This window comes from Thunnus thynnus, chromosome 7 (assembly GCF_963924715.1).
Source record: "Thunnus thynnus chromosome 7, fThuThy2.1, whole genome shotgun sequence".
Taxonomy (NCBI): Eukaryota; Metazoa; Chordata; class Actinopteri; order Scombriformes; family Scombridae; genus Thunnus; species Thunnus thynnus.
Genome location: NC_089523.1, coordinates 14,531,391 through 14,559,315, shown reverse-complemented (window position 1 = coordinate 14,559,315; position 27,925 = coordinate 14,531,391). Strand labels below are relative to the sequence as shown.

The following is a 27,925-nucleotide window of genomic DNA, read 5'->3' as shown; positions in this document are numbered from 1 at the left end:
TATTGTTTATCCTCTAAACTATTTGTTGTGCACAAGATAACTGATGTCTCACAGCCAAACAAGCTATTGTTAGAAATACTGCAATAAGCAGACACACAGAGTTCAAGGTTTGAAAAATACAGAATAGAGGCACTTACACAATGCAGTTGCACAACTGTTGAGATAAATTTTTTAGTTTTGTTTCAATGTCCGTCTAAAATATTAAACTTGTTTCCATTTTGTGAAACTCGCTACTCATAGTTTTTGACAGATTGCAGATAATTGATTTTTGCCCTTTTATATAAATATGACAACATTCAATTTGTAAGAATCATCATGCATTTATGTACTAATCATTAAAATGTGTAATAGTTTGGATTAAAAATCTTCAGTTACGCATACTTTTCATTCTAAGATGACTAAATTTAACACCAGTACACTCTAATAGCCAACAGATGAGACTGAAATATATATCACCTTTACTAAACAAGTATAAAATGGTTGTAAATGAGTAACTGGCTTGATGTCGTACATGCCCTCAGACAATACCTGTGACCTCAGAACAGGGTGGTCTGCAATCCAATATAAATAGTTCATTGTTATGATAACATCTAGTTTTCATTCTCATATTCCCTCTTTTGAGTCACTGTGTTTTCCTTTATTTGACTTTTTGCAATTTGTGTGTTTCAGAGAGTACATAAAGTGATACTGCAATTCCCCTACAGAGTTTTGTATTCTAAAATGCATGAATGAGCAAACATATGGACAAACACATAGAGAGTTATAATACAGCTCCTCCTGAGCTCCTTAAACCAGAGAGGAATGATTTCACTTACGTCTGACCATCTGTCATCTACAAAACTCCAGAAAATTGCACATTACAGTACCTTAACTAAATACGTATATCTCAAGAAAGACATAATGATCCAGATTTCGCAGAAATCAATCCAGATGCTTTTGCACATTAGCACATCATCAGCTGTTAGGAACTGCAGTGTCTCTTAATGATGGTTAAGCAGTTATGACAAATGAAGCTCATAATGTAGGTTCAGACAGGAATGTAAAGCCATTAGCACCACTCCGATCAATTAATTATCAGCTGATCTCTGTGAGTGCTCACCTACACACACACACACACACATTGATTAGTCCTTTTAAAAGTCCAGCTGCATGCATGTATTTCCTGCCTCTGCTGCTAACTTATGTCACTAGCCTCCACACTGCAAACTGTAAACACAACACCCACCACCTCAGCCTTGACCTATATGTTATTCAGTTTGAGGTATTGTTGCTGCTAAATGCTGCTCATTGGCCTGCAGCCTCTGTACTGCACAGCAAGCAGATTTGAAGTTTTAAGTGACCTTATCAGTATCTTATCTACTCACTGCGAAACCGGACGTTTTAACATAAATTTTATCATCTCATTCATATATTGTCATATGTGCACAGATAACACTAAATTATAGTGTTGTTCCTTACTGCCAATAGGAGATTTTTCGCTCTTTGCTCATCCCAGTATGAATTGACTCGATGATTGTGCAGGAAAGCTGCTCTGAACAAAGACATTACACAAAGGTATTTGCCGCAATAGTAAACTACAATAAGAATGTTTTCTGACCAAAGTGGGCTATTCCTCAGTGAACTGAAATAAATAGACACTTATAAATCAATGCACCATGCAGAGATTTGGCCACAATGGCTTGAGGGGATTTCAGACTCTGTGTGCATGTAATGGAGTGACTGTTGCTATGTGTGCATGTGTGTGTGTGTGTGTGCGAGTCGCTGCCACAGGGTTCAATAGATTATCATGTGAAGCACATAGATCATGAATTTACCTGTGTGCATGAGTGAAACTATTTTCCTTCCTTTTGTCCCTCGTTTCCATATTCGTGCGAGAGAGTCTGTGTGTGTGTGTGTGTGTGCTCACTGACGCGTGCAGTGATGTTGCCGCATGTTTTGTGAATGCCTGCAAATTAGTGTGTCTTTGTGTCCACTGGAACTAGTCGGTCCAGAATAAATAAATCCTCGTCTCATGTTTTAGCATGAGAAAGCTGCCGTCTGTCTTGAATATAACACAAACAGACACATTCGCCACCATCACACCTGGCTTCACATGTGAACACACTCACACACACATACACATAAATGGTTGTGTAGAGTTCATATAATTTTACAATGAATAATAGGTCTATTCATGCTTTTTCTTTGTTTGGGTCAGTGTCAATTAACACAACGTGTCTGTTTTTGTAATGAAGGCAATTGTTTTTCCATTTGCCCCAACTGTCTTTCAAATCCCCTCTTCCTCTTTGTGTCCCCAGTGTCCGACAGACCGTCTCTATTTCTCGCTGTGACTAATGAAGGTAATTCTATTTCTCAAACCCGAGTCAAACTCAACTTGTACCCATCTGTCTTAGGAGTATCGCGGACCAGCTGAAGCGGTGTCAGTGTGCCGGCCTTCCTTCATCCGAACTGCCAGAGAAATACAGAATCTGCCTTGCAGCACCGTTACCAGCACACAGAAGAGGTGTGTGTGTTTGCACAGCTTGTGTGTGTGTGTGTGTGTGTGTGTGTGTGTGTGTGTGTGTTAAAGGGCTTTTATTTCTGAGTAGGGAGAGCTTGAATGATGCTGGTGGACAGACAAATGGACCAACATCTGAGTGTGTGTATGTGTGTGTGTGTGTGTGTGTGTGTGTGTGTGTGTGTGTGTGTGTGTGTGTGTGTGTGTGCCGGTGGATGCAGAGGAGCAGAGAGATGTGAGAACGTGGGAGGAAAAAACAAACCAAAGGAGGTAGAGAGAAGTAGTGAACAAGAGATGATGATTGCCGAGGGAGAGATATGGAACCGCGTGGGCAACAACTGTGGACAAGAGACCAAAAAAAGCAATGAAAGGTCCATGATCAGAAAAAATGAGAAGAGTTCACATGGAGCAGAATGAATAGACACTGCATTCCTCTTTAAATTAACATGTTTTGTTTTTCTAAGGCAGAGAGGGGAGATGCAGGAGAGGAAATCCTGGGGGGATATAATCATAGAAATATCCTAAAGCATGCATGACCACGCTGCACTCTCTGGATCAATAAATACCACTGATGAATATGTTGTAGAAATAAGACTTAGTTTGGTAGCGATGTGGCAAACACATCGTGTCTGTTTTGTTGTCTGCTGTCCACACATCCAGCAACACTCACCAACAACGATCCAACTTATTTTTCCCATAATAATCTCCTGTTGTTATCTGCTGTAATGAAAATAACAATGAGAGAGAGCAGGAAAATAAAAAGAAAATAAACAGTGTTGTGCAAGGACATTAGCTTTATTTTTTTCCATGTTCGTTTCCCTTGCATATTTCTATTAGTATTAGAACATGCAGGGAAAATAATTAAAAAAGAATAAAGATTAAGAGTGAGACAAGGACATAAAAAGACAATGAAAGGGCAATAAAAGCACCAAGAATCTGTTTTGTCTGAATCAGTGCATTATTTATTAATAATGAGTTCTTTTTCTTTTTCTTTGTTTGTTTCATTCTTTCTTCCTCTCAGCTGTTGTCATCCCTATCTTGGACCAGGAGCGGAGCAAGGCCATCGCTGTCTTACTGGTGAGTCCTTGCTTTCAAGAGCATCACAATAGGCTTTCAATAAATTAGAGAATAAAGTAAACAATCAGTTCCTGTCTCAGTGCTTCCTCCTTTATGAAAAGGTAGATATTTACAGTAAAATAAACTCTGCAGAGACAGCACAGCCTGCTATAGTCAAACTCATGTAAAGTACTGGAATAATATTAAGCTGTTTTTTGTCGTGTGTGTGTGTGTGTTGCAGGTGGGCTGCAATCCTCTATCTGATCAAGATGAATTGCATCTTAACATGCTGGAAAAACATGTAAGTCCTCTGATTCTCTGTCTGTCTCCGTTCCATTTAAAAAAAACCAACAACTTGGCAACATTAGCTGTATTACTGGAAGAGTTTATTCTTTATTTAATCCATGTATTTTGGCACAGGGCCTCCATCAGGGTGTTTAACAGTAAAAGACAGCCTATCTATAAACTCATTGGTCATACTTGTACATTTCTGACATCATAAATCCAGAAAGTTTCTTTCTATTTCTTAAGAAAGTTAATATCATCCCCCTCAGTCCTAGATTGACCTTATGAATATCACTAAAAGAAAAATCCATCATTTAGCACTTAACCTCCAAAAACATTCTACTGCCTACTGGATGTTTTATATCTCCCCAAAAATGTGTGTTTAACTGGTGGTGTTTACTTCAAGGAACTCCCCAGTTATTGCTGTTGGACAGTATTTAGTCTAATAAATTTCTCCCTCAATGTTTTTTTAATCCTTACTGAATTTGTGTGTGTCTGTGTGTGCGTTTCTTGCACGCACACGTGGCGTCACAGGCCTCAGTGGCGTGTGTGCGCGTCCAGGTTGTTCAGACATCCTACCAGAGGCCTCCCCTTAGCCCCTCACCCATACAGTCCCACAATGCACTGCTGCACCTCAACGTTTCAGACCAGGACTACTGCGAGTTGGACCGCAACATCCTACAGCTCTGCGGTACGCACACACACACACACACAAACACACAGATAATATGTTACATTAAATACTCCTACTGCTTTTTCTTTTTTTCACTCACACACACACATACATCTTACATTTCCTTCATTTTATTTGCAAACACAAATGCAAACATAATGGCACAGGCGCACACCTGTATATGCGGGGTGAGGTACGTTAATAGAGTAAGCACATCTGGATAAAAAGCTCTATGAATTTAGATGGACTCTGTCATTGGCACAAGGAATATGTGACAGCTACAGTGTGAAAACAGAACGCTTTGCCAAAACACTATTCAAAATCTCATGCATAATGGAACGGGAATCACTAATGCCGTTCCCATGCACACACACATACATCAACATTGTTTACTCGCGGGTAATTGTCAACAAATGTGAGTCTCCTCAGTTTTTCCTCAGCTTCTATCTCGCCCTGCTTTCTGTGTCCCTGCTCCTCTGTCCAGTTCTTTTCTTCTGTCTTCATCGGCAGTCCAGATAACCCTCCACCCTAAGTCTTGTCTTCATTATTAGTCCCTCTGTTAGCTCGTTCTTGCTCACCCTTCCCCGACCTCTCTGTCTCAACGCATCCTTCACCGGATTGCTTTCTGTCCACTTGCGTACATGCTCTGCATTCTTGTGTTTCTTATTGCCAATCTGCCCTTATTCCTCTCTGGTTTTCCTCCCGTCACTCTCTCTCTCTCTCCCTTTTCTCTTTTAGGTGAGCTCTATGACCTTGATGCAGCCTCTCTCCAGCTCAAAGTCATCAATTATGTAAGTGGTTGAGATCACTCATAGGCTCCCGCATGCACACGCACACTGAGTTAAAGACGTACAGTACATGCAAAACGTGAAATCCTTCACAGTGGTTTCTCCCTTCTTCCTGTCATTACCTATACCACAATCTTTTCATCACACAATTACTTCATCAATCTCCCCACAGTATGCAGCTTTCCCTTCCATATATATGATACACCCTGTAAAAAAGGAGGGAGGCAGGGAGAGAGGTGATTGATTGCAGAGAAGGAAGAGAGGTGTAGGTGAGAATGAGGAAGGAGAGTAGATATCAGGCTTCAGCTACAGTATGTAAAGCAATCTGATAACAATGTATGGAAATATTCACAGATTCAAGCAATATGAGATTGAAAGAGATAAAGTAAAATATTGGAGACTTGAAGGTTATATTACGTTAAAGGAACAAAGATGCACTTGTGATTATTTTTTCATACTATTGAGCATTAAGGACTTTTATACTGAGTTTTGGTAAAACAGGAAGCACTTAAACTTTAGTTTTATTGGTTACAACTTCAACGTAATCTGTTATATTTTTTACTTTTTCTGAACTATTATTGACCAAATGATATACAATTGTTAATTGCAGCCCTAATATACTTCATGAAATAATTTTTGAAGATTCAAAATATTTTTCTTCTCTAATAGATTATTAGTTGGTCTCTTTTTTCATGAAAAACAAAAAGTCTGGGACTTTATTGGTGTTTGTCTTGATTATTAAAAACAGGCAATTTGGATTTTTATAATCATATAAAAATCTGGAAATAAGATTTTACAAATAACATTTGCAGCTTAAGCACAGGTAGTTTAATTGTTTTTACTAAATGATTACTTAGTTAAAGGGACTCTGGTGCATAATCAGCGGCTTACTTTTGTTTTTTTCAGATTGTTCTTTTAATTTTCAATAACTGAAAATATGTATGGAAAGTTGTTGTAAACTAATTTGTCCTTTTTAAAAAATCTGAGTATTTTCTGTGAGAATGGTCAAATCTAAGCAGTTATTATGACCCACCTCAGCCTCCATACACCCCCCTGTGCTACCTGGATGCTACAGGACCAGATCCATGGGGTCAAACGTCTCTGCTGAAGCAGCGCAGCCTGCGTGTATAAAGTCATCCTTTGATGCAACTGTAGTATTTTTCCTGAATCTGAAGGAAGGGTGAGGGAGGGAGGCATGGTGGTGCAAAAGTCTGGAGGGGTTTTAAAATGTATTTTGAATCCGACATGATTTGTTTCGCCTGTTTATTGTTACAGTTGTAAAAAGGGGCGAGGGGAGAGGGAGGACAGGGGGGAGGGAGGAAAAGGAGCGGGAGACCGTTGCTTCTGAAGAATCGTCAGTTTGGTGGGAAGTGCTCGGGGCGGCTCTTATGGGATTAACAGTATTTGGGAAAAGGGGGTGGAGGGGCTTATTATTATATGTAGGTGCAACGACATGCTTTATGTGTGTGCAGGTTTGTGCTGTGTGTGTATGTGAGTACGTGTGTGCATGTCGAGTGCTTGCGTGTGTGACTGGGGGGCGAGTGTGCTGGCAGTGGCTTGTGTTTATTCCTGTCCTGCTTGTTCTCCATCCAGCTCTGTGGATTACAGAGAAGAATGTTGTGTGAGGAAACGCCGCTATTATAACTGTGTGTGGGTGTGTGTGCATGTACGTGTGCTCATCTATATACCTGCAGTGTTTGTGTCAGCATGCATACAGGTGTGTGTGTGTGTGTGTGTGTGTGTGTGTGTGTGTTAGTGTGTGCACTTCAGTCTATGAATGAAACATTTCCCATCACACATAGCAGCAGGAAATTGGTTGCAACTCTGCAAGTCATACAGAGCACAGCAGCAGCAGAGATGCTCATTGTGTACACACTTTGTCATTTATACACATGCAGACACCTAATAGTGACTTTGTCTTGTTTATGTAGGGACTGTGTGCTTTCAGGGTAAAAGAAAAACCTTGACCTTACACTAAAACACAATCACAGCATGATAATGTATTTTATCTCATATTCAAGGTATGAATGCTGATGCAATAATTTCATGAGTAAAATCAGAAGAGCTCAATGTCATTATTCTAAAAATAAACCCCAGATACAAGGTAGTCGTGTTAGTAGGAATATATATGAATATGTATGTAAAAGTCAGGCTGTCCATTACAGAATAATGTATAACCATTTGAAAATCATTACTAATCATAAGTATAGTTGAGTAAATCCTCTCACCTTCACTATTTCAGTATGATAACATATTTTGAGATCCTTAAAATGTGTTTTCTTTAAATTATAGAAACAAGTATCACACTAATAAGCCTTTACTCACAATTTAATGCTACTGCAAGGTAATAAAAATGATATTGAATTCTTGCTCCACATTGTCCACTGATCTCTAATCTTATCTTCACACCTAGGCCACGCTCCAGAGAATCTTGAATTGAGGCTTTAAAAAACAATCTGACCAGGTCTGATGCAAAGACATTTTGTGATTATATCTCAGGACTGATATTGTGTTTGTGTGTCTCTACAGCTGCAGCAGCAGACCCAGTCGCAGTGTTGTTGTCTGCTGCTGGTGTCTGAGGACAACCACCAGCTTTTCTGCCAGGTACACACACACACACACACACACACACACACACACACGCACACACACACACAATTCTCCACTTCTCTATCTCTGTCATACACATTTGTTTTAAAAAAAGAACACACACAAACACACCAATTGTCTTTTTCTCTTCATCTCTCTCCCTACCCCATAAACACTAACACACACACACACACACACACACACACACACACACACACACACACATACAGTATATAAATGCCATCTTTTTTAGCAATGACTTGACTGACATTTGAATAACCTTTGACCTTTGACCTCTTTGACCTTTAGGTAGTTGGAGACAAAGTCCTAGAGGAGGAGATCAGCTTCCCGGTGAGACCAACAGTTATTTATTAATATAAATATTCATCAGTTTATTTTTTCATTTAGTTTTATTTATTTATTTGTCTGTTTGTGATCACTACTCCCTGTTAAGTCGTTTGCTCGTATATGTAGTGCTTGATTTGTTTCATGCCTTCAGTCACGACATTTACTCATTCATAGGTTTCATTCTTTCCTTCGTTTATGCACTTATTTGTTTCTTACACTGGGGGCTGTGGGTCAGTCTAACATCCTGAATTCAGGGAGGTTTGTTTTCATTTTTAACAGAGTACACCATTAATGCAAGCGTTACACCCCTGTATGTAGGTTTCTTTGACTGACACGATAGAATAAACTTCCCACATGTAATCTTTTATAATCCCTGGCAGTGGTTATAATTATGAAATTTGGGCAAGAGAAGTAATCACTTCCTTTGGCTCACTTTAAGTCTCCTGTCCCTGCTTGTGTTGCAGATGTAGCATTTTTTAAAACAGGTTTCCCATTATGGTGTGAATAGACTGTGCACCCCAGGCTAAATGATGCATGAAATCTTGATAATAGTTGGTGTAGAGAAATATTAGGGCATAAGAAAACACAGTCTAGATGGGCTATTTGTGCTAGTTTAACAAGGGAGGTAATAGACTTCACTCAGAGTAAACAACCTTTATTTATATATTTTATCCCCCCCAAAAAATCTCCAGGGACTCAACAATTCTGCTTTCTTCCTGTCTGTTGCCCTCATTACACTGTTTTTCACTTTGCATCCCTCACTTTCACTCACCCTGTCTTTCTTTTTCTTTTTTTTTCTCTCCTCTGTGCAGCTGATGTTTGGACGTTTTGGTCAGGTTGTCGAGAAGAAGAAGTCAATTACTCTTCAGGACATCAGTGCTGTAAGAAGACATCTATCTATCTGTCTCACTCTGTGTTTGTCTGTTTGTTCTGTGTGTGTATTGATCTTATCTTTCTGTGCTTCTCTTCCTCTCAGGAGGAACGTAGACAGCTGTCCAGTATGTTGGGCTGTGAGATCTCGTCCATGCTCTGTGTCCCAGTGGCGAGCAGGGCCACCGGTCAGGTGGTGGCACTAGCGTGCGCGTTCAACAAGCAGGGTGGGCAGAGGTATGTATGTATGTATGTATGCAAATGACTGTGTTCATACCGTAAGCTGTTGTTAACCTTGTGTGTTTTACCTTTACAGTTGACGCCTCATAAACTGTAAGATCACACTGAAACATTTCATGCAGAGTTGAGTTCTTAGGGTGAAAACAGACACTCACTGTAACTTAGCCACTGATGGCTTATTGCTGAAGTATATTTTAAAATGATTTAGCTTTTCCTAATTCCTAAAGCGCTGACTCATGATAGATTCAAAGATTTATCTGACAGCGGCTTAATGTTGGGATGGGTAGTCTGATCGCTCCAGCTCAACAGCTCAGGCTCATCAACTTTTTATTGCTATTTCCACCGAAATCTGGCACTAACCAGCAGAATTTACCGCACAGCCCCTCATGAATGGATACCATGACAGTGAAGACTGTGTCAAGTCACCTTGTTTGTGCGTGTGTGTGTGTGTGTGTGTAACCATGCAGATGGCTATGTGATGAGCTGGAGTCAGGTCATGAGTCTAACAGCAGCGGGTGGCTTGGCTGCCTGGTTTGGCACCACGTCTTGGCATGCATTTGTGTGTGTGTGTGTGTGTGTGTGTGTGCATGTGCGTGTGTGTGTGTGCCTGTGTGCGTGTGTATGTATGTGTGTGTGTGTGTGTGTGTGTGTGTGCGTGTGTGTGTGTGCGTGCGTGTGCGTGTGTATGTGCGTGCGTGTGTGTGCGTGTGTGTGTGTGTGTGTGCTGCGAGGTGCAATGCTGCTATCTCCTGAATACAGAAGTCTGTGAAAACACTCCAGCTATCTGTCTGTCTTTATGTGTTTAAGAAATGTGTTTATCTGTTTGTCATCTGCTGCTAACATCTATCTATCTATCTATCTATCTATCTATCTATCTATCTATCTCTGACCCTCTTTTTGTCAGAAAGCACATGTATCTACTCATGTTAAAGTGTTGGGAGATTGTGTATTTTATCTCTCTTTTATTTATTATTTTATTCTAACTACAAGCACATTTACACCGATTCAGACACACATGTCACATGTATGTGGTCTCATACAATCTTCTGCACACTTGCTCTCTCTCTGAAGACTAAGATAGATGAGAGAGGATCATGTCCTACAATTTCTCTCTCTGCCAGTGGCACTGATGACAGAGTTGGCATATCATTTCCATAGTAACAGCAACAGGATTATGGTAGCAACTGTGCATAAAATGTGATAAATCTACCCTTTGCTCAGAGTACAGTCATCCAGATTTTAGTACAGCCGTATAGCTCATAGATACTTCCCCTCATCATATAGATTGTGCATTCATATGCAGAGTTTGTTGGAAGTTGCATGCATGCCTGGCCTCCAAACAGTATAATTTAGCCTTGTAGCCCATGACACAGGTGCATGAAAACATATTCCGCCTCTGGGCATGTTTGGGCCCATCAGTAACCAGTCCATAACTAGATGCCATAACCAGGTGCCAAAAGATAAAAACCACTACACACAAACCATCAGAAACATCAGTGAATCTTGTTTTACTGCAGAGCAGGTTGAAAATGCACAGTAGTAGTCTCAAAAAGAAACAGAATTATACTAAAGATGATGAATACATGACAAAAATCATGATCTCACAATACATTTGCCCCATCATAGCAGTATGAGAATTTTAGGAGCTCAATGATATATAAGACCGAGCCCAGGATGAGATTTTGTGTTGATATTTAAGTTTACAGCAATGTGAGCGAAGCCAGAGTAGTCATAGGTTGATGGATTTATTAATGAAGAAAGACAGGGTCTCATTCTATCTGTGCCTCTGAGAAACTGCAGCCAACGCAAAGGCTACGTCAGCATACACAAGACCAAAATACACATTATTTCTCATAAACACCAGTTTCTTTGAGGAAAGTGTCACTGTGTGCGTCTGACTGGTCTTTGGAAACGCACTCCTGCTGATTTTCACTCTCACTGCAGAAATGGAGACTATTTTCTCTAGCTAATAACACAGAAAACGATTCTCCAACCTGACGTACAAGACTGAAGCCCTCTGCTCTGTGTACTTTTTCCTTAATGTCAGTCACAGATGACTTGAACCTATTGTCAGAGTGAACTTTAGTTCCCTCCCCAGGCCTTGTTCCAGGCTGGGTACAAATCCTGCATCCTTTGCTAGGATTCCTGAGAGTCCTGGAGCCGTACTTTGCTCCTCACATCAACACAATAATGTGCCACTGCCCTCTGTAGACAAGAAGAGATAACTGCAGGCAATTACTGTCATCACTGTGGTCAGAAACTCTGCAGATTATTCCATCCATCAGTCTTCATTTGCCTGCTTAACCCTGTCGAGTTCACACATAATTTTATTTGGAAGGAGAGTGACAGCCACAGTCATTACCTGCAGAAAACCAGGGTTTGTTCTATTAATTTCCTCTGATATTCATTTACACACAATTCTAGGTGCTTCTTTATTCATCTGTATTGAGTTTTAATATGCATTTTAAATTTCTTTGCGTGTCTTAGAAATGTATTAATAGCAATGCAGGGTCATGCAAAATATTTATGATTATCACGATCATGAATATCCATTGTACCGAAATCCCACAGCAGCCTATTAGTTCTGCCGAAATTCATATTTACCATTCAACTGTGTGTGTGTGTGTGTGTGTGTGTGTGTGTGTGTGTGTGTGTGTGTGTCTTCTCCATCACAGACACACAGAGGCAGATGAGCACGCCATCCAGCACTGTTTCTGCTACACTTCAACAGTTCTCACTTCAACTTTGGCCTTCCAGAAAGAACAGAAGCTCAAAGTGGAGTGCCAGGTATTGCACACGCACACACACACACACACATCCACACACACTGTATGCATACATAAGTATACATGAGGCTGCCATTTAAAAAGCTTTCCATGTCCACTGTTTCTCCACATAGGCGCTCTTACAAGTGGCCAAGAATCTCTTCACACACTTGGGTAAGTTTTTCCTTTCTCTGTCTGTCTGTCTGTCTATCTGTCTCTGTTAAGAGGCAACGTTGCAGGACAATTTGCATTAATGGCTGATATTTAAGTGATCACCTAATGAAACGAATGGTGCACGTAATTGAATGAGATATTACCGACCCTAAAAGTGATTACACCCAGGATCATAACCATAAAATCAAAAGGGCATTAAAATTGATGGCTCCACCTCTCTATCCTGTAATTACACAGAGTCATTTCGATTCTTATCTAGAACGGTAAGCAGCAACAGTAGAATAAGTCATTGATGAATCATCATGATTGCAGGTACAAAACAATTGATCCATGGGAAAAGCAAATAGCCTCTCACTGTACTGAACTGTTGATTACAGAAGCTCTTATCAGCCTGTGCAGCTGATCCACCAGTGCTCATGGTGGGATCTCTCTCTGTCTATCTGGGCTTTGCTGTATTCCTTGTATTTCCTCTGTTTTCCTTTTATTTCCTCTCACCCTCGTTTCCTCTCTCCCTCTCTCTCTCTCTCTCTCTCTAATTCTTTCAGATGATGTGTCAGTGCTGTTACAGGAAATTATAGTGGAGGCCAGGAACCTCAGCGGTGCAGAGATGTAAGCCCTCTGATTCATCTTCAAAGGGATGTTTCAGTGTGTGTGTGTGTGTGTGTGTGTGTGTGTGTTTGAGAGAGTGAGTGTGTGTGCAGCATGCATATGTGTCTGTGTGTATAGTGTGAATGTCTTTATCTCCATTTGCAAAGGCTATCTCGGCAATTTGTCCTTAACAGACTTGTCTCATTTATTAAAGTTACAAAATGACCTGAGATGAAATGAGATAAAATGCTCTCATTTTCTTTGCTTTCGTTCGTCCTCTATAACCCGCTCTCTAACTCTCTCCCTCTCTCTGCTCTCCAGCTGTTCAGTGTTCCTGCTGGATCGCCTCAGCCATGAGTTGGTGGCAAAGGTGTTTGACGGGGGCGTGGTTAGTGATGAAGAGGTACAACACACAAGCTTTCACAAACAGATGCTCACTTTAAATCTGTTGTTACTGTTGTTTTTTCTCTGTGGCTTACCACTTCACCACTTTGATTCTGGTTGTATATACTGACATTGTCAAGTATTTTTGGGGGCATTTTATGCCTTTATTAGAGAGTTTACAGTAGATGCAGACAGAAAATGACAAGAGAGAGAAATGGGGAATGACATGCAGCAAAAGACCCCATCCAGACCTGAAATAACACACCCTGATTGGTCATCTTTCCTCTCTCCTCACATTTCCTGTCTCTCCTGTCAACTATCAACTGCAGGCAAAAATGACAACAAATAATAATTAATCCTGTTTCCAGATGACATAAGCAATTGTGTGTATCTGTGTGTATGAGTACAGAAGGAGTTCCGCATCCCAGCAGATCAGGGTATCGCAGGTCACGTGGCGACCACAGGTCAGATCCTGAACATTAAAGACGCTTACTCCCATCCTCTTTTCTACCGCGGTGTGGACGACAGCACCGGCTTCAGGACTCGAAACATCCTCTGCTTCCCCATCAAAGATGAGAACAACGGTAAGAACAGACACACTGCTTTAACTCCAACATTTTGATAATATCCACCAACAGTCAATTAGCTACCAAGTTTTAAAACAGGCAGAGGAATCACTCTTCTGTCTGTAATTGGAGGCGTCCAGTTGTCCCTGTAATGTCCGATAATGCAATAACTAGGTTACTGATAATGAAATAAAGACCAATATTGACTTTTCATTTCACTGTCTCCACATTATCATCCTCTACAGTACATACCTACTCCTCCTTTTTCCTGTTAAAAACTAAGCTACTTTTCTACACAGGTGCTGTCCCAGAATAGCACAGAGAGATGTTACATCATATCCTTGTGCCTAAATGTTAGAGAGCACTTTGGAGATTCAACTATCTGTTCTATACTTACAGAAAACTCACTTTTTAACGGTGCCCCTGACTTCTTGGTGTGCCCAAGTAGAGAAACTTTAGATTTGTCTCTCTGTAGAAAACTGAAGCTCAGACAGTTATGAGAGTTAAAATTCAGATCTTTTTATGTGCAATAAGGTGCAGCTACAGAGTGAAACAAATTTAAGCTAGCAGACCTATTTGATTCAATGTCTGTTCTGCACCTCTGACTGTTGCATTCTGTACCTCATTTTCCCGTCCTTGACTCTCATCTTCTTCTTTCCATTTTTCTTCATCATCAACTTTGTCTCGCTCGTCCATTTCTCTATCCTGCCCTCGTTACCCTCCTCAACCCACTGCCTCCCTCAATGCCTCACCGTCAATTTCTCGCTCCTCTTCTCTCTCCATCTTTCTGTCTTTAAATCCCTCTCTTGCTCTCTCTCCTCTAGAGGTGATCGGCGTGGCTGAGTTGGTGAATAAAATGAATGGGCCATGGTTCAACCGCTTTGATGAGGATCTGGCCACAGCTTTCTCTATCTACTGTGGTATCAGCATTGCCCATGTAAGTCTCTTCTCCCACATTTACCTGCATACACTCTGGCTCGTTGTAAACCATCATTGATCATTAGCACGACTGCAAGCTTAAAAATGAAGCTTGCTTTTAAAAGTAGCTCATAAGTTATTTCAATTTACCTTCATCCTCTTTGATTAATTTGGCTGGAAAGAAAGGCGCTTATAGTCTATCCATCATTAGGAGTATCTTACTCCTTAAAACAGAGTTGTAGGTCTGTACTTAGTGCCACTGAAAAGATCGATGTCTGTCTTGCAAAATGGGATCAGTTCAGTGGAAGCAAAATGCACAGTCAAGACAGAGTAGAGTAGAGCAAAAGTCTCAAGGGAAATTTAAAGCGATGCGGTCCATGATGGAACTGAGTAGCTTTTACTGTATGGTGTAGTGCATGGGCATTGTAAGGCTGCTGCAAAGCCATTAACACACATTCAGCTGAACTACTCTATGATGCTTACTGAGATGATGATGAAGACGTTTGTGATAGTAATGCTGATCGGAGAAAGGATAAAGAGATTACAGATTACTTTTTCCAATACTTCACAAGTCTATCAGCAATAACCTCAGTTCTGCTATACAACAGTTTTGTCAAAATGTTAGTGATGATCAAACTTTGTTGTCGTATGTCTCTTCATTGCAGCCCCTAGAGTTATTGAATTTTAAAAAAATGTAATCAATAATTGACAGTTGTATGTTTGCAGAGACAGTATTGATAATGGCAGGTTTTCTGTATAAAAGATTTTACATAATGTGCCAGATAACATTATATTAATTTGAGGCACAGACTTAGTCACAAAAGTACAGCTGTGACGATGTTTTATTCAGCATTTCCGATTCACCTTCATACTAAGTAGCTCTTGTAGAGTCTGACCTTTGAATGACTGCAGGTACTCGATAGTTTATCTACAAACTATAAAGATATTTGATTGGGAAAATAATTGCCTTCTAGGTAGCTCATAAATCATTTAAACATGACCAAATGCATTATTAATCACTGCTCACTGTGTGTGTATGCTGTGCGTTGTAAAGAGAAACTCCCTCATGCGCTGAAATGTTGGCAGCGTTCAGTTTGAGTTATATTGTTTTGTACAGTGGCCACGAGGCTTTGATAGTGGGAAAAGCCCTCTGAAAATTAGAGTACACCTCACAATCATGAATTTTGGATTTGATATTGAGATAAGATGATATGAGATGAACATACGCACATACAGAAGTACGTACCCAAGCAGATTTTGCAAAAATGGACTCAGCTGGATGACTGAAAATAGGCAGGAGGCAAAGTTTGGGACTGGTGCTGGGACTCAATTTTCTGGAACTGTTGTTACAAAAAACAGTTTACCTCACTTTAAAATCAATCTCCTTATGGGTGTGAAAGATCAAACACAATGTGAGTCCACAACAACAATCTTTGCAAGAGTCAAAAGGAAAAAAAAAAGAAAAACAAGAAAATGTTGGATTTTGTTCAAGGCCATGTTTCTTGGTGATGCTGAACCGTAACTCATCATGTGTCCATCTATGACAATAATAGTTAAAATACTCAGTAAAGTACATGTTTCTAACTGTTATATTGTCTCGTTTCTGTAGTCTCTGCTCTACAAGAAAGTCCATGAAGCTCAGTTCAGATCCCACCTGGCCAATGAAATGATGAAGTACCATATGAAGGTAAATCCATATTTGCACGTCTCAGTCACTCTCACTCACAGATGTATTGTTTTTAATGGCAACGTCAATATTATTTACTCAATATCATTCAGTATGTGTATGTTCCAGGTTTCAGAGGAAGAGGTGTCTAAGCTGCTGGTGACAGGCATCGAACCGGTGAAGGAGATCCACCCTTGCTTTGCCGAGTTCACGTACACGCCGCGCTCCCTGCCCGATGACACCACGCCCATGGTAAGGAAGAGGGGGAGGGGTGAGGAAGAGCAAAAGTGAGAAGAGAACAGAGCGGAAAAGACAAAAGAAAACACAAAATCATAACTGATGTAACCGATCCTGTTTGTGTGTGTTTGCAGTGCGTCCTCAGCATGTTTGAAGACATGGGTTTCATCAACACGTACAAGATCGACCTGCACACTCTCGCCAGGTCTGACAACTCCATTAATCCATGTACTGAATATAAGACCCTGTGTGTGTATGTGTGTGTCCTTCACTATAGTGCTTCTGAGGTTGACTTTTTAAATTTCCACTTGTCCTATTTGACTATAAGACACAGAACCAAACCCTGGCAAGTGAGACATAAGTAGCTTTTTCATCTGACCAGATTTTGGTCAGGATTGATCAGTATAATGGAAAATTATAGTTCAAAATTATTCTTTTATCATAGATGGGTTGTGGTGGAAGTTAGCAACACTTCATCACCATAATGTAGCACCTTTAGACTACATGTGTCACTTGCGACGTGTTGAGTTGTAGATAAACTGTTGTCTTGGTGACAGGTTCTGTCTGATGGTGAAGAAAGGCTACAGGGACCCTCCGTACCACAACTGGATGCACGCCTTCTCTGTCTCACACTTCTGCTACCTGCTCTACAAAAACCTAGGGCTGTCCAACTACCTCGAGTGAGTATACAACACTCTGCTCCTCTAAGCTTCATGGCTTTAACTTATAAAGACTTCAGGAATCTAATGTTGGCGTTGTTTATGTTGCTAAAATGATCCTACTGTCTTCTCTCATTTTAGGGATATAGAGCTTTTAGCTCTCTTTGTCTCCTGTATGTGCCATGACCTGGACCACCGTGGCACCAACAATTCTTTCCAAGTGGCCTCGGTGAGAGCACAGATATACTTTTGCCTTGTAAGAGGGCATACGATGAAGCATCAGGATTGATGCAAAGGGAGAAAAGAGAGAAGAATATATTAAAATAAATACAATAAACCTTCTGGACATGTAGAGTAGAGCAGTGCTGCACCTGCACTTTAAAAATGTAGAGTAAAAATTGACTTTTCGATGCTCATGATGGAGTACATCAGTAAGAACAAGGCTTTGTTTGTCAGCAATATCAGAGTCGGGTTGCATCTCTGCGTCTGTGGATTCGCCTCAATGAGACAAAAGATGTCATTGTGATTGGAAGCATGTTGCTCTGTTCCACTCTAATCATGTATAACCCTCCAGCACCTAAACGATACACACGCCAATGCGGCAAAGGTCGCTCATCATTTGTTCTGCTGTTTGAAGATTCATATTAGAGCCGACATGTACAGTTGAATAGGAGACCGTGTATTTTATTGGAGGATGTTGTTTCAATTTGAATCAATACGACATGTACACTAAAAGCATTGTGTTTCATTTTTCATTTCTCTGTCGATTTTTATTTTCAGCAATCTGTGCTGGCTGCTCTCTACAGCTCAGAGGGATCTGTGATGGAGGTAAACTCACAACCAGTTACATCACAGCGATGTGGGAGAGCTCACTGGAAACCTAACAAAGCTTTAACCATGTTTTCAGACAACATGGGAGATTTGTGCCTATATAAATCTTAATGCATATATAATAGTACACACTGTGTAGACTAAGAAAGTACAATTATTTCAGGTTATATTGGTTTCTGCCTTCATAATTGATGAACTTAACTATCTGTGAGTTATTAATATTGTTGTGTCCTAATACGACACCTAGTGGCCAAAATCAAACTTGAATTCCTTGCAGCAGTGGGAGGCAGTGGGTGGCATCTAAATTGCTTAGCTTTTTGCATTGCATCATGACTCAACAGCCTTTTTGAAGCACCCTTTTTAAATGTTTTCATACATTTACCATCGACAGAGACATCACTTTGCCCAGGCCATCGCCATTCTGAACACTCAAGGCTGCAACATCTTTGAGAAGTTCTCCAGGAAGGTGAGACATAAAATCTGACATGTACACATTACAGATGTCTTCATACTGTCTCGCTTTTAAATCCAATTTACTATATTCTGCTATCTGCTGTTTCTTAGGACTACCAGCGCATGCTGGATTTGATGAGAGACATCATTCTGGCTACAGACCTGGCTCACCACCTCCGCATTTTCAAGGACTTGCAGAAGATGGCTGATGGTATGTTATGTACCAGTAGCTCAGTATGCACAGCTGCATTACCAAAGATCTGTGCTTTTGCTTTTGACTCACAACCCTGGACAGGGTTTCTTAGTAAAATGGTAAATAGCTGCATTTCTGTCGCATTTTAATCCAAAGTGCTTTACAATTTACCTGTCATTCACCCACTCTCTCTCACACACACATGCACCGATAACAGCAAGCTACCATGCAAGGTGCTGGCATGACCATCGGGAGCAATTTGGGATTCAGTGTTTTGGGGTTCCTTTGTTTTCTCCTTTTCCTTTTCAAGTCAGGTAATTAGGGTTAGAAAAACCTGATTTCCCCAGACAAACCTTATAAAACACAGACAATTTTAACAGCATACTGTGTTGTAAATTAAAAATTCACCATTTTGATAATTTTGCGATGATCTTTCTTGATTACAAGTAAACTCATATAGTGTATGTCCATTCTCTGGCTTAATAATCACCGACAAGTACATGGATTGTGTATTTATCGACCCATTTCCTCTGCAGGATGACTTGCTTCTTAGCCAGCGTGATTTATTTTGCAGAGTTCTGAGGTCAAACTTTCGCTATTCATCAATGACATTCTTAATAATCCTCTACTTTTATTGGACTATTTACCCTTTTCAAGTTGCTTACTGCACTTTTATGTAATATAATTGGCTGTAACCTCCTGGCCAGTGGTTTGTCATGCCTGAATGCAACCAATTATAAGTTATCCTGAGTGGATGTCTCCTTAGTGGAATCAATTTTGAGCTGTTCAAGTAATTCAAGGACATTAAAAACCTCTCAATGAGTTAGCAACTGCTTCACACCATAGAGTGTGTACCTTGTCATTACCTTGGACATAAATCACTGAAGCAAACATTGAATAGAAACTATCTGGTGTCAAGATGCCATTGAAAATCATTTCCTTTAACCAAATACACATCCAGTTGTGGCAATCACTATCTATCAGCACATTGTGGCTGGACATCTACAGCACACTAAAAAAGCTATAAGTGACTACAATATAAAAATGATTTCAAATCAGTTAAACATCTCAGTCTGAAGTTTATATAGTGGTGGTGGGAAGTTCTTGTCTAGTGATTTAAGTAATAGTTATGCTCAGATCTTCAAAAAGGCTTCTATCTATAGTTTAAAAGAAACATACATGTTTGAAATGCTGTTTAGATAAAGAAGTAATTTGTTTGTGTGTGTGTGTGTGTGTGTGTACACGTGTGCTTCAGACGGATACGATCCAAAAAGCACAACCCACCGCTCCATGCTGCTGTGCCTGTTGATGACGTCATGTGACCTGTCAGACCAAACTAAGGGCTGGAAGACCACACGCAAGATTGCTGTCAGTTCAAATATATGAAGGCTTAAAAAGACTTAACTCTGATTTAATGGTTTGGCATATACTGTACATCCATTTGTGACCACATAAGGGAATATCAGGTTTACATTTTAGGGTGTAACAGCACTTACATAGATAGATATTTAGGTCATACTCCTGTAAACAGCCTGATATGGAGTTTGTGCTACAGTTTAAACAAATATACTGCATTAAATCATGTAAATGTACTACGCTGGTATTACAATTAGCCTTGTAAGGCAACATAAATGTTAATATTAATCTTAGTAATGAGAATGAGGTACATGTTACAGTAATAGAAGCAATAGTGGTAATTATGGTTTCTGCTCCAGATATTTAAATCAGTTTCTGGAGAGTCCAAACAAGATCAGAAATGTTTGACATGATGTTAATAGTTTCAGACAATACAGACACTGTTCCTGTTAGTTGACATGCAGTAGAAAGAAGCAGACGACAGGAGCTGCTAGCGCTGCATTACAGCAGCTCAGCAATACATTCCTAAAGATTTAGGAGCTCCTGGTGACTATACAGTAAAAGTGACCCATTTCTAGGACAATAGAGATTATGAGATGTTTAGCTGTAAATAGGAAACAACCTTTCAGTCTATATTTCACGATACTCAATGAACTGCACTCCATTATAGGATTATGTTTAATCTTGGTCTGCCCCCTTTTTAATACCAAACCCCTGACCCTTGTCCTAAATCCGACACCCTAAATCTCCAAACACCTAACACCTACAGCGAATGCAATATAATCCTCCTTCCCAAAATTGAAAACACATTTCTGTTTAATTCAGGGGAGGAAATTATGGTACGGTTTCTTTATTAGGTCTCAGTTGGTACATTTTTTTCATTGGCCAGAATACACAAGGGCAATAATATAAAAAAAAATTTTGATCTTTAATGGAATGCCATTTAATCTCAGATTACAGCATTGACATGATTCAGCATAGTCCCATAAATAATTTCAGATATGAGCAACTCTCCCCTGAAGCCAAAAACTCAGACTTTAATGCACTAGTGATGCATGAGTGTCTAACCTGAGGCTTAGTGGCTTGTGATATTTTATTTTTAAATCGGTTTATGCTCATTTTAGAGTTAAATTACTTTTGAATTCAAACTTCTAACCTGACACCTGGTTCCCAAAAATGTCAGAGTTTATATCTCAGTCATTAAAGGAGTATTCCAGTTTAATGCTTGTTGCTTAATACTTTAGACATGTGACGTGATTGGTGACATCACATAAATGTAAATGTAACTATGAATATGAAACCATGTGAACAGTAACAGATGTCCGTCTCTGTGTATCAACAGGAGCTGATTTATAAAGAGTTCTTCTCTCAAGGAGATCTGGTATGTGTCATTGTGTACCGGCTGTTAAATGAAATGTGAAATTATTCAGCAAGTGGAGGAAGTCTGTGTCATTTTACACAATAGTGAACTCATTACTCATGTCTGTCTGTATCGTGTGTGTGTGTGTGTGTGTGTGCAGGAAAAAGCCATGGGGAACAGACCCAGTGAGATGATGGACAGAGAGAAAGCGTACATCCCAGAGCTACAGATCAGCTTCATGGAACATATCGCCATGCCCATTTACAAGTGCGTACCGAAAGCTGATACATCACATCCTCTCAACCCTGGATCCTTTAAACACAGATCACTTTGTGACTACGATTGTAATCAGTCCCCACATGAAAAGTATTACACGCAGACAAACAAATTTAATTTAGCATATTGCTACCAAGTTGAAAATAGTCAAGGAGGAATCTCACAAAAATATAGAACTGAATTTACATTTTATTCAGCATATTCTGTTTTTAATTATTTAAAGTTGTTTTAATCATTTTTTTTCATATTAAAAATGGATCATGCAACTAATAATGTGATGTAATGAGAAACCCATAGAGACCCAACTCTACAGTTCCCCTCATCTGTAGAGAACTGGCACCTTTGATTTGTTTGATTCAGTCTCATCAGTGTCGTTTCCAGTGGCAGCAGTCTGCTGTTGTCAGTGCGAAAGCTCTGATAAAGCTCACTGTACGCTACCTACCCAGCACCAATTGGCAGACAGACAAAATTTGTGACTAGCTGGTGAACATAGTGGAGTATTTATCAGCTAAAGAGACAGATATTTCCCTCAGGAGTTGGCAGAGAGCAAAACAGAGCAAAAAGGAGCGTGAATATGACTCACATTAGTCAGATGGCACATGACTCCAAATGAAAGCTAATGTTGCTCAGTGTCTGCTGGATGTGTAAATAGGCAACTGTCTTCCAACAAGTTCACCATATTGACTTTATAGTGTGATAATATGTCTTATTAATATGTCTGTCCTGCTGTGTTAAAAGTAGATATGATATAACATACTTGAAAATAAGACATGCAAGACATTACATTAGAATAACTGAAGTCCAAAGAATATGTAATGAAATTATCATCTACACCTTTTTATTTAGGACTGAAAAAAATCAGCAAATTCCCAAACTGGGACAATGAAAATCCTCTTATGTAAAATAATCATGCAGAAGCCTCACTTCACAAAGTACGCTATTACAATAATAAACAGGGTCATCTTTAATTCATGTGCCACCACTTCCCTCTGTTCTGTCAGGCTGCTATCTGAACTGTTTCCTGGGGCCACTGAGCTGTACGAGAGAGTGGCGGCAAATCGAGAGCAGTGGACCAAAGTGTCCCACAAGTTCACCATCCGGGGGTTGCCTAGCAACAACAGCCTAGACTTCCTGGACCAGGAATATGAGCTACTGCAGTCCCAGGGCGCTTTCGGGAGTGACGACCACTGCCTCAACGGTTGCCTTGATGATGCCGAAGGAGGGAAGGGTCAGTGACAACAGCGGCCTGTCGACGATTCCTGAAGTTTTCTGTGGTCCAATAAGAGGCTGAGGATACCTTTTTAGCGACCTAAGAGGGAGGGGGTCTCTCTCTGCTGTCAATCACTTAGATGCTTAGCAGCCATGCAGAATGAACAGGACAAAGTTTCACACTGATTGAATCCGACAAGTGATTTGAAACAAGTGGATCCATCTGAGCCGGTTCAGTGATTAGATGCTACTTGTTGCTTGTGTCTCCAGTTCAGGAAAGCAGAAGGTGGTGACTTTATCTTTTTCAGCAGCTACACTGGAAAAATAAGTTTTTACCACAAGTCACAAGTTCATTCATACAGTACTGATCCTGATTAATGTTGTAAAAACACACACACACACACTGACACACATTATGTACATGCACATTGTGTTTAGACACACAAGACAGGAAAAAAAACTATTCATTCTTATGGAAAAGACTACTTCAACATGTAACAGTGAGATAAGTGCTATACTTTGAGTAAAATGTTTCATAATAGCTTATATTGATTTAAATGGCTTAGCTTTGTTCACACACAAGCAGCTGCCATAGTCCCTCACCTGATGCTTATGAATGCATGCTATATGGACACCTCATGTATTATTCCTTTTATCTGCGTCAGTGTTGATTTCTCCATGGCTAACAAATTAATGCAGTCCATTTTTATACCATCGGAAAAGGTTTTTGTATTCCGCTCTTCAAAGTATATATTTAATTCATCCATGACCATGTAGTTGTAGAAGAGAGCATTTGTTTATTTGCTCAGACAACATTTTAACTTTCATGTGATCATCGATTCACTTTTCCTCATTTTGGGGGATTTAAGGGACAATTTGACAATCACTGATCACTTGCAGAGTCACAGATCCCTGGCCATAACACCCCCACTCCATGTAGAAAACATTAAAAAAAACACACACACACTTTGTGCATCTACACCTCACACAAAGCCCACTCATGACATAAAACCCATCCTCAATTTATTTTTCCTGCCATCTCTTGCAATTTTCAACCTTACTTTTGAGTTAATTGATTTCCTCATAAAAAACACTTTAGATAGAGAGCAACCGAAGCCCTTTAAAAGATCCGTCTCATCTGTTGTGTAAATGTGCCAGAGTAGAGCGTGTTATATGGAGTGTGTCATTGAGTGTGTCATATGGATCTGCCTTATTGCGCATCTTTGCTGCCTTTCTTAGAGCTTTTAATATATGGAAATTGAAATAAAGAGTCTGTTTAGTATGTATGTTGTATATTTGTTATAGACATAGTTTGAGTATCAATGTGTTGACTGAATGATCACCATGCCCAGAAGATGTATATTTGTGAAATACCTATGTGAAGACCTCAGATGTCATGTCTTTTCACTCCTTTCTAGTTTAAGTTATCTATACAGCCACCAGTGGACGTTACAGGCAGACACATTTTATGTTAGTTCTCAATGCACCTGGAAATTATTTTTTAAAAAAGGGACTAAAGATGTAGCCATCATAGAAATGACTCTTTCCTGAAAGCATCAACAGTTGTTGTATCCCAAAGGAAATTAGAATGAAGTTCTCAGATTGTGCCTCGTTTTGGGACCGTGGGGTTTTGTGTTAAAATATGCCATATTCAGTTTTACCTTATTTTAAATAGGAAATGCTGCGGTGTTAGTGTAAGATGACCACTGAATAGTTAGATGATGCTAAACTCTCTGTAATGGACAAAAATGTACGTAGGCTGCATGTTGACGGGGGAGAGTTAGTGAGCGAATGAGTGGATGGACGTGTGGGTGTGTAGATAAGAGCGAGAGAGAGAACGGAGTGGAGGTAGTTGGATTAAGATCAAGAGACAAATGTTTGGTATAACCAGTCTTCACAAAGCTGGCTACACCAAACAAACAAACCTCAAGTGATCTGCTAGAGTCTCTTCAATCGTTTGCCCTCTTGTGCGGCCCTGATAATGACAGCGAAGGTAGATGAAAGCAAAAATATTGCAATCAGAGGATTTAAATATATATTTTTTCTTTGAGAGTGTCTCATGAGGGTGCATTAGAGAGGAAGGTTAATTGGTTGGCCAAAGCGGATTGATGTATGTGTTACCTACATTGGGATATGCATTAGCACGACTGGATGAAATCGTTTGATCTGCCTTGGTCTGAATATTTTCTACTGTAAAGTTTTCAAATGGCATACAGATGTGTTTGTAGAAGAGCATCTCTCTCTCTCTCTCTCTCTCAAAGGCTCTTTCTCTCACACGTGGTTTCCCATTTTTTTGTTTTTAAGCCACTATTTCATATGTACCTGCCTTTTTCATGTGCAATATGAAGTGTCTGCCTCTGTGATGTTGCATAGATTCCTATGTAAATACCTATGCCTCTTGTTAAATTATTACTTTAGGTCTGAGGTCCCAAAGGCATTTCAGAGTTAGATTGTGATGTTACCACTGAAAAAAAATCAGCGGACTAATCCTGAAATGCTTCAGAGAGTTCAGACCTAGGACGGTTTTCTATTCTGAGTGTGTATCTGTCCCTTTATGTTTGTTTTAGAAAGTCATGGCTGTATGTGCCAAGCAAACATTTTCTACTTCCTGGCTGAGCTGCAAAGTGAAAAACAGGCACACCTCCAAACATTTTTTCATTCTCTAATGTTGGAGGAGTGACGACGAGGGCTGACTTCATGTAAAACTTTACCGCCGGTTCTGAAACGGTTCTGCGGCTCATCCAGGAAGTACAAACCCAATCTATTTCCCCATCATCACAGAGCAGCGGGACTCTAACCTGTGATGTTATGTCATTGTAATGATCACCTGTGACATAATTGTTAAAAAGTGGCAAAAGTATAATTGCTGTAAATATCAAAGTTTTGAAAGAAAATGTTACTTGATTGTCTGTCATTATTACAATGGGAAGTATTTCAATTCTGTAATGTATTTAAAGTGGTTGCATCTTGTTCTCTCTCTTTTTTTTTTCATTTTTGAACAACTCCAAGCTTAGACTTTTAGACAGAGGCGATGAAAGGAAACTATATGTGTATTTAAGATATACATATGATACACTACCACAAATAAGAACCCAATCTAATCTGAAATGTATAAATGATACTTATAACTGAGGACTAAACCCAGTCATCTGTTAATTATTTGTTTTGTTGAGTTCTGAGTGCTGGTGGTCTCTTTCTTCTTCAGCTGTAATGAACAAGGACATTTTAGAGAAGAAGACAAATGGATGAAATTTAGATTTTTTTTTTTTTTTTCTTTCTTGGAATAAATCTGGTGAAAAGCGTCTTGACTGCTCTCTCTAAATGTGCACCACACAGCATTCACTGAAAACCCACCATGAAATTTTACTTGGTTGCCTAGAAACAGCTCTGGAGCTGTGTACTTAGATCAGGTGACACAGGGCTCTGTGACACTGATTTAGTCATCATAGTGGCATCTGCCTTGATCCCATCAGCCGTCCGACATGCTGATGCTGTATAAGCATGGCCAAGTTAACACACTGGGGGCCCCGGGGGCAAAAATCTACTACGTGCTGCTACTCACTCCTTCAAACAGCAACCAGCACTGTCTCCTCTCTCTACACTCTGCATGTACTTGAAGTAAAAATATCAAAACTTCCTTGTACAATATCTACAGCTTTTATTAGTCTGAGGCTCCAGTGAACGCATACCCAAATTATATTTTGTTAAGAGCTCCAGAAAGCACCAAACTGCTGCCTGATTTGATTTAACAGAAATTTGTTTTGGGAATATGCATCATTTAATTTAATATAATTTAATTTGATGAGGGCAAAATTCGTAGGCTCTTCAGTTGATAGTGTGTTTAAAATGGTGTTTTTTCACAGATACTTTGGATTTAATCAATTTACTCCCTACTAAATAAAGCACGACGAACTTTGCTGAAAACAAAATATATTACAGTTATGAGGGTGAGAAATTCAAAGTTAGGTAAGCCATGACATTTGAAAGCATTAAATTTGACATCGCAATCAAAATCTGATTGGAGGTATTTCAGTTTGTAAGAAAACATATGAATTATATGTGGCAGTAACACTTGATTTATGAATTTGAGAAGAGGAAAAGTATAAATAAATCTTTGAGTTCATCAGGGTGCATACCACATCAGTAAAAACACCAAATAATGCAGTCACAACAGAATTTGACCATCTCGTTTAAAAAATTCAACAGCAATTTAATTTCCACCTAAAAGCAGATGACCTCCCAGACATACCGTTACATAACGCTTATGTGCCAAAAACTGCAGCTGAACACACATCACATCACATCACATTACAGCCCAATAACAACACAATAACGTCTGTTTGAATTAATATGGAACAAAAACAAGACTCATAACAAGACATGAAGTAAATTGCAGTGGTGGACTTCACACCAGCAAATTATATGACCACAGTTAAAAAGTAATAATGAAATAAAATCTTTAATTTAGGAAAAACATTTACCATACAATAGTAATGGTAGTGAGCACAGGAAAAGAAAGAGGAGAAAAATGAAAAAAGAAGAGCAAAGGTGGAAATGAACTAAGTAACTTTACTCAAGTAATGAAGTTAAGTTCAGTTTGGAGGAACATATACTTTACTTGAGTACTTCCATTTTATGTTACTTAAATAAAGTAGGCTAAAATAATAATTATTTGTCATTTTCAGCCCACTCCAACTATTCAACATTTCTATCTATAATTATTTCACAGTTCTACTTTGCTGATACATTTTAACACACAAACATATGATCATCTTATAAAAATGATTCACTAGTTCTGGTTACATGTTTGAAATTAGCGGCACCTCTTCCAGCTATTCAGCCTTAAGATGCTGCTTACATGTTAATGCTTTAATAATAGTAATAATAATATTAAAATATACAGTCTATGTAAAAAATAGAACAGCCTGGAAGGGGCTGTTCTGC

At 39.5% G+C, this 27,925-nt stretch overlaps 1 protein-coding gene across 2 annotated transcripts in view; it reads left to right on the top strand.

Annotated features, from left to right (window-relative positions):
- Nucleotides 1-26,283, top strand: part of LOC137185950 (cGMP-dependent 3',5'-cyclic phosphodiesterase) — a 168,881-nt gene extending 142,598 nt beyond the window's left edge. For both annotated transcript variants that reach the window (XM_067594512.1, XM_067594513.1), the window contains exons 5-31: nucleotides 2,394-2,503; nucleotides 3,519-3,574; nucleotides 3,795-3,854; nucleotides 4,373-4,529; nucleotides 5,250-5,302; nucleotides 7,829-7,903; nucleotides 8,198-8,239; nucleotides 9,049-9,117; nucleotides 9,213-9,343; nucleotides 12,022-12,133; nucleotides 12,246-12,285; nucleotides 12,831-12,894; nucleotides 13,195-13,276; nucleotides 13,667-13,841; nucleotides 14,648-14,760; nucleotides 16,351-16,428; nucleotides 16,537-16,659; nucleotides 16,779-16,849; nucleotides 17,202-17,324; nucleotides 17,445-17,532; nucleotides 18,084-18,131; nucleotides 18,526-18,600; nucleotides 18,699-18,798; nucleotides 20,036-20,148; nucleotides 21,479-21,517; nucleotides 21,657-21,763; nucleotides 22,774-26,283. In XM_067594512.1, coding sequence (XP_067450613.1) covers nucleotides 2,394-2,503; nucleotides 3,519-3,574; nucleotides 3,795-3,854; nucleotides 4,373-4,529; nucleotides 5,250-5,302; nucleotides 7,829-7,903; nucleotides 8,198-8,239; nucleotides 9,049-9,117; nucleotides 9,213-9,343; nucleotides 12,022-12,133; nucleotides 12,246-12,285; nucleotides 12,831-12,894; nucleotides 13,195-13,276; nucleotides 13,667-13,841; nucleotides 14,648-14,760; nucleotides 16,351-16,428; nucleotides 16,537-16,659; nucleotides 16,779-16,849; nucleotides 17,202-17,324; nucleotides 17,445-17,532; nucleotides 18,084-18,131; nucleotides 18,526-18,600; nucleotides 18,699-18,798; nucleotides 20,036-20,148; nucleotides 21,479-21,517; nucleotides 21,657-21,763; nucleotides 22,774-23,008 — 2,539 coding nt within the window. In that variant the 3' untranslated portion in view covers nucleotides 23,009-26,283. The remainder of the gene's footprint in view (nucleotides 1-2,393; nucleotides 2,504-3,518; nucleotides 3,575-3,794; nucleotides 3,855-4,372; nucleotides 4,530-5,249; nucleotides 5,303-7,828; nucleotides 7,904-8,197; nucleotides 8,240-9,048; nucleotides 9,118-9,212; nucleotides 9,344-12,021; nucleotides 12,134-12,245; nucleotides 12,286-12,830; nucleotides 12,895-13,194; nucleotides 13,277-13,666; nucleotides 13,842-14,647; nucleotides 14,761-16,350; nucleotides 16,429-16,536; nucleotides 16,660-16,778; nucleotides 16,850-17,201; nucleotides 17,325-17,444; nucleotides 17,533-18,083; nucleotides 18,132-18,525; nucleotides 18,601-18,698; nucleotides 18,799-20,035; nucleotides 20,149-21,478; nucleotides 21,518-21,656; nucleotides 21,764-22,773) is intronic.
- The last annotated feature ends 1,642 nt before the right edge of the window (nucleotides 26,284-27,925 follow it).